The 11,105-nt window shown below is 39.8% G+C and overlaps 1 protein-coding gene across 5 annotated transcripts in view; it reads left to right on the forward strand.

The window, feature by feature from the left end:
- LOC118267627 (SET and MYND domain-containing protein 4) overlaps positions 1-11,105 on the forward strand; it is a 30,154-nt gene that overhangs the window by 17,911 nt on the left and 1,138 nt on the right. For 4 of the 5 annotated variants that reach the window (XM_035581741.2, XM_035581750.2, XM_035581725.2 and 1 more), the window contains exon 12: positions 6,942-7,086. The exons of the other annotated variant lie outside the window; for it this stretch is intronic. In XM_035581741.2, coding sequence (XP_035437634.2) covers positions 6,942-7,086 — 145 coding nt within the window. The remainder of the gene's footprint in view (positions 1-6,941; positions 7,087-11,105) is intronic. 5 annotated transcript variants of the gene reach the window in all.

Below are 11,105 nucleotides of genomic sequence, written 5' to 3' on the forward strand. Positions count from 1 at the left end.
TCATTGTAAGTTACATTAATCCGACAAGCTAGCTTAATCCCCAAAGTGCGAATGCGAATGGAAATCACATCACACAAAGTATCAAGTTGCAATTACGTGTAGCGCGTGTGGCGTGTGGCGTGTGGCGGGACTCACAGTGTTGCTATAAAACTTGATCCCCCAATGCATTATGTCCTCATGATATTGCCGACACGTGTCGACTTCATCTGCTATTGTTCTAATTTCGTCGCATATAATATAAAGTTGTCTTCACAAACTAGATCCAACAACTCGAGCAAATGGAATTGTAAAGTGTATATTTGTTGTCATCTCGGTAACTTTTCCTTGCCCGTTGTGTGCAAGGACTCTCGGAAAATAGTTTTGCAAACTGCATCGCAATTTTTCTCAACAAAATGTTGCGTTTACGGCATTTTCATTCAATATCACCGAGTATACATCATTGAATGCCGAGGACGAGTGCCGAGTTATTCTGTTCCGACACGTGCTCACAGATAGTTTGTCCACTCGCTTCCCATTCAGCAACTACTTCTACTAGGAATACTATCCAATAGTGCTGAAGACGCACAACTTGCGCTTGTTGAGCTGCCTCTTCTAAACTCTGACATGAATGTATTTATTTATTAATTCAGTAATTGCTCTATCTTCATACAATTCCCTTTAACTTCACAATACCGCGTCATCCCTTTACTAAATGTTTTAGTAATCTCCGTCGCTGAACAAACCAATTACCTGGGATTTCAAACAAGCCCTAACAAGCTACCGATATAATCCAGTCTATAGAATCTTAGAGAGCTTTCCATACAAAGGCACTCGGCGATCTTTGAGTCAAAGGGCGGCCTATTTCCATGTGTGTCGGAGGCCTATACAGCCGTCAAAGTCAGTGATTGCTGATGTATATCGAATTACTCACAGGTCCCTCTCCTCAATGCGCCGCATTTTAATGAAACGAGCCGGTACAAAGGATGAAAGAACCAAAGATGTATCTGAATCAATTGTGGCTTAGGTCCGGATTACAAGATTTTATTCGGTATTTCTTGAAGTTATGGCTCAGCGAAAACATACGCCACGCAACACGGGCGATAGTGTGACGTAGGTAGCTCAACTATAAAATACATGTGTCTGTAATAATTCTGTTGTGCAGCCTTACTGTTGTAATCTTCATATTCCCAGGTAAAGGAATGTAACTATTTTGAGACGATCGACAGCTTATGATATTCGGGAGCAGACTCCACAAGACAGGTGACGAGCTGTACTCTGGACACAAAACGTATTCAGTAAAATGTACGAAATACAGCAGTATTGGCTGACACCCTCCGGCAACATTCCCGTGTTTGAAACACATCTACTATTCAGATATATCTCTAAAATTGTTGGTGAATTTTCCCAAGCATTTGATAATGATACGAAATCCCCTGACAGAGAAAATTAGATTTCATATGCAAGCAGACATATAAAGTTATTACGAGAGCACTGTGTGGCGCATTGTCAAAGAGAAATTATAATGGGGGGGATATGTACTCGCAGTGTTAGTTCGTGCAGTGACCAGGAGCTGACAATTTGCAAATATAGAGTGTAATGTTACAGTGTTTCATTACTCATTGAATCAAACGCTAACAAATTAAACAAAACCGCAGTACTCAATGAACAAAGCGCAATAATTAAAACAATCCATCCGCTGCTGTGGCCCATTCGATCCGTGTCCCGGCTGGAGCGTGTTGTGTTCACAGTTCGAGTTCCAACAATGGACCCATACACCCTGGGCATCGTTTAGGGTTACAAAGCCGCCCGCTGTTCCCGTAAACTAATAGTAGCCTGCGGACAGCTCACATTCGCCACTTTCAATAATTAAATAACGACCGTTTCATTGTGCAATATACATAGAAATTGTGTATTTATAAATCATCTCTGGTTCGGTTTCCGAGTCAAGTAGTTTTATAAGGTTAGTGATTTTTTTGAATTCTGTATTCTTACGGAGGATTGCCCTTAATTATCCCTATGTCTACTTTGTGGGGGAATCAATGTTTAAAGTAAAATATGGATATAAGTGTAATGAAAATGTAAGTTACACAAGTATACATAAGTAGGTATACGTGGGGTGGATGAAGCTTCACTTCATCTTCTTCAGACAAAAGTAAAAAAAGTTTAGACAAGTAACTTTGTGTGCAGGTGCCGGTGAAGCCACTCGCGCCAAGGTGTCGTACGAGCTGGCTGGCAGACTGCTGGGTGCCGATGAGACTGCCAAGGCACAGCTGGCTGAAGACATTGCTGGCCTGGACTACTCGGCGCAGCCCAAACAGACATCTCAGAAACCTGGTGAGTGCACATACATGCCACTTCATCATCAGCCCGTAATTAATGGAGTTCAATCAAGTATTTTAGGAGTTTTGCCAAATTTTATTCGAAACTGATTGTCTTTTGCGTACATATGATCACACATATTGTGAATCAAAATACAGGTAAATTCAGTCATTCAGTCCTATTTCAAAATATTGAAAAGATAAATATAAAATGCATTTGCCTAGCAATTCCCTGTATTTCAATTTGATACGACGCATAAAAGGTTTCACCGCAGGGTGGGATGCTTGGGCTCGCTGTCATTGTGGGCTCGCTGTCATTGCAGCGGTAAGTCCCCTCTTTGAGGAGTGGCTAGAGAGGCGCCACGGCGTCCTCACCTACCGCCTGACGCAGGTGCTTACCGGACATGGAAGCTTCGGTAGGTTCCTGTTTCTGATTGGGCGGGAGGAAACGCCCGGGTGTCATCACTGCGAAGACCGCCCGGAGGACACGGTGGAACATACGCTTGCGGTCTGCCCTGCGTGGGCTGAGCACCGCCGTATCCTCAGGGATGTGGTCGGCGACGGCGCCCTCTCGCGTCCGGCACTGATACAAGCCATGGTGCGGAGCGAGGGGGACTGGGATGCCGTCTCCTCCTTCTGCGAAGCAGTCATGCTAGCTAAGGAGGAGGCGGGGCGCGTGAGAGAAAGAACCTCTTCACGCCCCAGCCGTCGCGAGAGACACTCCGGGCGTCGGGGATCGCGCGACGATCTCCGGCCACCGTAAGTGCGGGTCTGCGGACGACGAGCAAGGGTAGCTCGCCGCCCGACCAGAACCAGACCCGTGCGTGCGGCGCGTCGCGTTCTGCGCGCGCCTCAAAGAGCCATCAGACCACCACAGATGGGGCCCAGTAGGGCTGATGCCTAATCCGGAGCTGCGGACAACCTAGCGGGTTTACCGGGGCTCCGGCTCGACGGGCAGGAGTAGGAACGGGGTGGTTTTTAGTCAGTAAGAGTCTGACACTCCCTCTCGCCTCGCCCAAGGCGGGAGAAGTCATTGGATGATTTTCCACCCTAAAAAAAAAAAAAAAAAAAAAAAAAAGGGTGGGATGCTGCAACCTATACGATGCGTTATCATGCGGCGGGAATTGAAGCCGTGTCCTACTAAATGTCGCGTCGTTAACAATGCACGTAATTTTTGTATTTACCTGATGAGACATTTTAAATATCATACAAAGGCAGATTACTGATTTCCGGATATAAATACACAAAACAAATACATTTCATTTGTTATAACATTGTTGTGTACATACTGCTCTAAATAAACCGGATTTGTGTGTGGGATATTGTTTTAAATAAATGTTGTATCTCTTTTATAACAATAAATAAATAGGTGAAAACAATTAATTAATTATTTTTGAAGCCTTTATTCTATTCATATCTTGCAATCACCTTAGAATTGAACCAAATACAAAAGAAGTATTCATCGGATATTGATATCGAAACAACTTTGGACATTGGCCACACACCCACACTATACGTATAGAGGACACACTGCCGTAGTGACGTGGTGCAGTATGGGAGTACCCAGAAACCGGGCAGTAGCCGGGCGGCCCTCTATCGGAGGGACGTCAGAGGTGTCGGTCCAGGATCTCCGGCTGCCAACGCGGCGAATCCCGCCGGAAATGTTGACAGCCGCCCACTCGGACATGCAGGCGGAAATAGAAAGGTTTCGTGCCATGTCCAGTCTTGTTTCACCAGTCATGTTACCGCTACATTGACAACTCGTTTAACTCGCATACACGCTCCATTTAGGACTCGGTACATGTACAGTTGTACACTGTGATGTTCTCTCGTTCGGTTTCATTTTGTGAGTACAAACAGTACTCACATGACGTCACGATACAATTTTAGATTCAGTAAGATTTGTAAAGTAGGTCACCAAAATATTTTCATATAATCTCGTACGTTAAACACCAAATTGAATACACTTTGGTATTATTCTGTACTAGTTGTCTATAAACATTTACTAACAGCTCTTCAATAATAGCTCTAAAGAATATCAAAGAAAGTGGGAATGGGTCAAGAAGTTCTCGGAGCGCAGTCTTGTAGAGAAATATTTTAATTTTCCTTTGAGCAAACCATTTTATGAAACAATCTAGTTTTTAATATTGCTTAACATTTAATTTCAGTGACGTCACTGACCGGTGGAGCGAAACAGAACATGCCGTCTCTGTCTAAATTACTGAAAATAGCTGAAGAAGAAACAAAGGTATTTACGTGCCGAGCCTTAACTAATTGTTTAGATAGCATTATAATTAAGAACATCTTTCTTTCCTTCCGTATACCAGTTTAGTGATCATGTTAGCCGTTTCTGTGATATTGAGTATGCGTTGAAATAGAAAGTATTAACTTGTAGAAAAATAATTATGTTTAAGTACAGGATAATCAAGAACTGCATGTCGTAGCCCAATCGCTACGACATCCAGTTCCCTGCGCGTAGCCGTAGCGATGCCGTAGCCGTAGCGATGCCGTAGCACTCTTGTAACATTGTCTCTTGGAAAGAAATAGCTCGCAGTACTCGTGAATTGAAGCTACGACCACTCTAACGTCGCTAACGTAATAAAAGCACACGAACATAAACCACTTCGGACTGAAATAAGTGTAAACTAATTTAGCTGCAGTTTTTTAAAAGTAAAGAAACATTATTGAATATGATTTATGTAAAACTTTGATGACTTGTTCCACAGGGTCGGTTCGCGGTTGCGAACTCTCCAATAAAGACGGGAGACGTGCTGCTGGTAGACCCGCCGTACGCCGCTTGTCTGGTCGCAGACTACTACGGTACTCACTGCTTACATTGTTTTAAGAGGTGAGTGAAATTAACATTATTTTAATGTCTGGCTACAGTTTTTCTAGATATTCAAGACATTTGTGTTATTGCAGACTAGACGATTGTGAGAATGAAGCTCCGGTCTGGTGTCCGAAATGTTCAGGAGTAGCATTCTGCAGCATCGCTTGCAGGGACGCAGCCGTGTCCACGTATCATGCTTATGAATGCCAATTTTTAGATCTCTTTATAGGTGAGCAACATTTACACTATATTATGAGAACATGGAGAACACAAATATTGTACAATATTTGGACACTGAGGAATTTTAATCTGGTTCCAGGTTCGGGTATGTCAATACTGAGCCACATAGCGTTACGTATGGTGACGCAGGCGGGGCTCGACACCAGCTTGTCAATACATGCCAAGTACATCAGCAACGAAGTGAAGACTGTCGAAGGTGCCGTCCTTAATGACATAGAAGGCGTCGCGAAAAAATCTAAAATAAAAAGTAGAAAAGAAAGGCTCAATAGATCCAAAAAAGGGCTCAAAAGTTTCACAGAAAAGAATTTCAAAGAAGAAGATGACGAAGTTAAAGTAGAAGACAAGATGAGTATGGAAGAGAAGTTGGAGCTGCGGGCGGCGCAGACATACGCGCTGTGCACGCACTCCGACCAGAGGAAGGGAGAGGATTATTTGAAGCGGACGGTAATGTCGCTGTTCCTCACTGAATGTTTGAAAAAAGCTGGTTTCTTCAAAAAGTGTAAACAAGAAAATTTAGAAAAAGGTACATAAGTGACTACTATACCTACCTACAGATTAAAATAAAACAATATATGAAAATGAGCTGATGTTCTCATTACATCCACAGCACACTTGGCCATCATCGAGCTGATCCTCCGCAACCTGCAGCTGCTGCAGTTCAACGCGCACGAGATCTACGAGACTGTGCGCGGCGCACACACCTTCTCGGGCTCCAAGCCGGTCTACATCGCCGTGGGGATCTACCCGATAGGAGCCTTGTTCAACCACGAGTGCTACCCGAGTGCAATCAGGTAATTAAAATATCAATGAAAATCGTCACAAATGGTGACACTATATACGATTTCAAATTCATATAGAGAATGTATGTGTCTAGGCACTTCGAAGGTCGAAGCATTGTGCTGCGGGCGACGAGACCCCTGTCCCCGGGGAGGTGGTCGCTGAGAACTATGGCCCCCACTTCATGACGCGCGGCCTCAAGGAGCGCCAGCGGTCCCTGGCCTCCCGCTACTGGTTCCGATGTGACTGCCTCGCCTGCAAGGAGGACTGGCCCACTCTCAAGCAGATGAGCGGAGACACTCCGCCGTACATCAGGTTGACATTTGATTAAGTATTGCGCTTTGATGTTGTAGTTAGAAACAGAGCGAGAGATCTCGTAAACTAAACTAGTATACACACATGTAAAACATACTACACAATAATAATTACTGAAAAAAGAAAATTCTATCACAGTTATATTTTAGCTGCTGATAAAGTAAATAATTATGTCAAGGATGTAGCGAGTAGGATTGTAACAGTTCCCGTCGAGTGGCTCATTAGGAGATGGCCGCTCGACGCGTCTCCTCGTTGAACTTGCAACTCCAATCGAGTACTCAAGTACTTATCGATTGGCACAATAGACAATAACCCCTGCTGTTACACAAATAAGTCGTCAAATACACTATTCAGTAAATGCAAAAACACAAGTCCTGATCGACTAAATGATCAAAGTGAGCAGCTCATTGTGTCAGAGAAACATAATTATCTTGTGCCACAATAACACGGCAACTAAGCGATGGTTGTGTCCCTCCTCCCAGATGCCCCAACATAGAGTGCGCGGGCAAGTTCCGCGCCAACCTGCAGTACCTGCCCAGCCGCTGCAGCCGCTGCTCCACGCCCATCAGCCGGGACCTCGTCAAGATCCACATGGAGACTGTCAACCGGTGCGTCAAACAATACCAGGTGCGTATCAACTACTCAATACATTATATTAAAATAGCCCGCCCCAGCTGCAATGGTGATATATTATGCATGTATTATACATATAAACCTTCCTCTTGAATCACTCTATCAAAATCCGTTGCGTATTTTTAAAGATTTAAGTTTACAGAGGGAAATAGAGACAGAAAAAACGACTTTGTTTTTGTTGTGATCAGTACGGTATTTATTTATTTTCATACGAGTGTAGCCTGCAATTCCTGATGCAATATATGTAAGTGTTAGTACTCCAAGCCTAGAAACTTAAGTATAAGTAACAACCTAATTACCTTTTACCTACTTTTGGAGTTAAGGTAATGTTACACTGAATATATAGGTACTACCCTACCTACCCCTTCGGGAATTAAAAGCCTATTAACACTAAATACTCTATAATAACTACCTAAATCTCTACTGAATTGAACTTTCATTCAAATAATCAAATTGTAAGTTTATTTCAGACTTAATTCGCAACGTTATTAAGGTTCATAATGAGATGTCAATATTAGATAAAGACCCGAATGTTTGTCAGACGTTTTGTGTGAGATTACAGATCTAATATGAATACAAAGTAGCAGCCTTAATGGTTAAAGCTACACAGAAATAATATATGACAGAAATGTTCTCCTTAAAATGGTTTAAAAAATATTCCACGACAGCAAATGTCTATCTCTTATGGTTGATTTACAATAACACGTATAACTCCCGATAGCTTAGCAGTTCGGAGCTTTCATATTATATTTGTCTACTCTTACGTTTATAACACTCTCATTCATTAATTCATTCATCTATACATATAATAAATCTGTAAAAGGGTCAAGTCTGTTCATTGAAAATATAGAAAAAATAAATAGCAGGGGGTGTTACTGGATCGATACCAAGCCCAAATATGTGATTTTTTTTTGTCTGTCTGTCTATACAATGTGATAGGGGTGAGACTTCTAACCCGTTAAGGCTGAGTTCTACATCTAATTTTATCAACAAAAGTTTTTACTTTTTTTGATATCAAAGGTTGGATACGTCGTAGAAACAAAAAAAACGACAAACGGTAGCTAATAACCTTGGCTAACTAATTCATTACTTTTTCATATGTTTGATAATGTTTTGGTGAGAAAAGAAATCATTTGTGCATTATTTTTACCGAAAAAATCACTATTTTTCAATATTTTCAATTTGGGGTTCAAGAAGTCCCGCCCCTATCACATTGTATATGTTCAGGCATCACGTGGAAACTAACGGTTCGATTTCGATGAAACTTGGTATAATTATATCTTATTATCCTGGGCATAAAATAGGTTGATTATCTTGGAAAAATACGTAGAAAAAAATCTTTATTTTTCAGTTTTATTCTACAGAACACGAGCTCAACAGCAGTAGCTCAATAGAGAGATCTCCTTAATTATTATGGGCCTCGCCGTATTTGGGTCCAATAGATACATATTTATAACATGTCATTGTCAGAGTTACTCAAAATGGAGAAATAAAACTTCCACGCGAAGACCGACATCCGCGCGGACGGAGTCGCGGGCGGAAGCTAGTAATAATAATAAATATTTATTCGCCGAAATATGGTACAAAAAAGGTGGTAACAGTAATTGGGTAGTTTCCTAGGTCAAAAATAAATTATTTTAATACATATTTCAATATAATAAAAAATATCCCAAAATAATCGTATTTTCATTCATTCATTTGACGATATACTTATTTATTTAATTTTTCTTGCTATTTTTTGCGTAATAAGTATGCTATTTGACGCAAAAAAATATGACGTCATAATTTGCAATGTCATACAAAAATCATAGAAAAGTAACGTTTTTGACATTTCGATAAAAGCATTGAATTTGACTAGTAGGATAATACCCTTTTATGTATCTAAACACATTTCGCCTTCAGTAGGCATGCGAAAACTTAAAGAACTTAAATAACCCCATTATTATATAAAATTATATTCTATACTTAAAAAAATCTTCTAGGGTATAGAAGCACTTTTCAATAAGCCAGTCTATTAATTTTCTTTTAAATTTCGTGGTAGGTAGCTCTCTTATTTCTCTAGGAATATTATTATATATATTAATTATCATCATTGAACTATTTTTCTTATGTAAAGTACTTCTACATCTTTCCATTCTTAATTTTGTAGGATCCCTCTGTTTAAATTTACAATTCTCACTAACCTTAGGATATAATTGAGGATAGTTTCGTACAAACATACCTATCTCAGCAATGTATAGGGATACCACAGTTATAACACGTAATTTTTTGAAAAGTGGTCTGCACGATTCTATTGGACTAACACCGCATATAGCCCTAATACATTTTTTTTTGTACAACGAAAACTTTGTTTATATCTGTAGAATTACCCCAGAGAACCAGACCATACCTCAAAACAGATTGCACATAGCCATAATATGCTGTGTGAGTGTTAGCACTCTGACAGCATTTCTTTAATGCATATACAAATCTATTAAGTTTTTTACATGTAGTGTCTATTTGCATCTTCCAATTACAATTTTCGTCCAATATTAAACCTAAAAATTTTACACTCTTTTGTTTTGATATTTCCTCACCATTGTATACGAGGTTAATCTTTTGTGGCACTTGCTTATAATTACTGAATTGTATAAAATTAGTTTTTGACAGGTTTATTTGTAAATCGTTAACGTTGAGCCAATCAATTATTATGTGTAAAATACTGTGAACGGTTTGGCCATCCTTACTAACTTCCGGTATTATAATTGAAATGTCGTCTGCAAACATAACGCATTTATAGTGAGTAACATTAGGAACATCATTTATATACAAAAGAAACAGGAGAGGCCCCAGAATACTGCCTTGGGGAACTCCTGATTTATTTACTTTAAATTGAGATTTATAAGTGGTTGACACTTGTTAATATTTGTCACTTCTACGCACTGCTTTCTGTTATCTAAGTAGCTTCGGAGCCAATTTATAGCTGGACCTCTAATTCCATAATATTCGCATTTCGCAAGCAATTTCTCATGGTTAACTAAATCGAAAGCTTTGCTCATATCTATAACCGTAAAAAGCCATAAAAAGACTACTGTGACCGGACGTTTATTATCTATACTCTCTGTAACAGATTTAACTAATGAGTATGCTGCTAACGTAGTTGATTTTCCTTTCTGGAAACCGTTTTGCTCCTCATTTATTACTCTGCATTTATTAAGATAAACATTTAGTCTATTGTGCATGACTTTTTCATAAATCTTTGACAGTATCGGGATTAAGGTGACAGGTCTGTAGTTGTTTACGTCTAACTGACATCCCTTCTTGAAAAGGGGTTTAACTATTGATATGCGAAGCTTTTCAAGGAAAACACTATTTGAAAAAGAAATGTTGATTAGATAAGCTAGCACTTGCGATATTATTAAGCTTTTATGATGTTTATGCTGATTTCGTCATAACCTACAGACCTTTTATTATTCAGTGAATTTATTATTCGTAAGATTTCATCATCAGTACACGGTCTTAGAAAGAAGCTATGATTATTTTTTATTATTGAATTTGTACTGTCTAAGTGTGCCGGGATTTTTTCCGGGCGCTTATGTGTGTTAGGCTTTGCGAACTTTCGCGCAGGTACGTTCGTGTACAAAACTATTATTGCAATTTTTTTTGCAGCTTTTGATTTAGGGTTTGCTAAAATGCTTTGAATCAAGCCTACATCCCGTCTATTTAATTTCAGTTCATTCAGCAACGAAAAATTATATTTAGATGCACTATTTGCTGTATTAAGGACGGTTCAGCTATTTAGGAAAGGCACAATGTTACATTCAAAGATTATGTAATTATAATATTGTAACCATAAAACAAGCAACTACTAAGAATTACAAAAAATATTTTCAATTAACAATTTCGTCGATTTTGAGCTTTATTGACTTTGTAATAAGGCTGACAAACAGTATACCTAGACGTATACTGTTTATCAGCCTTAGTAGACTTCATGTTGTGTATCATATGAACTTACCTTACCTTCAGGGTTCAGG

The sequence above is a fragment of the Spodoptera frugiperda genome, chromosome 25, assembly GCF_023101765.2.
Source record: "Spodoptera frugiperda isolate SF20-4 chromosome 25, AGI-APGP_CSIRO_Sfru_2.0, whole genome shotgun sequence".
NCBI lineage: Eukaryota > Metazoa > Arthropoda > Insecta > Lepidoptera > Noctuidae > Spodoptera > Spodoptera frugiperda.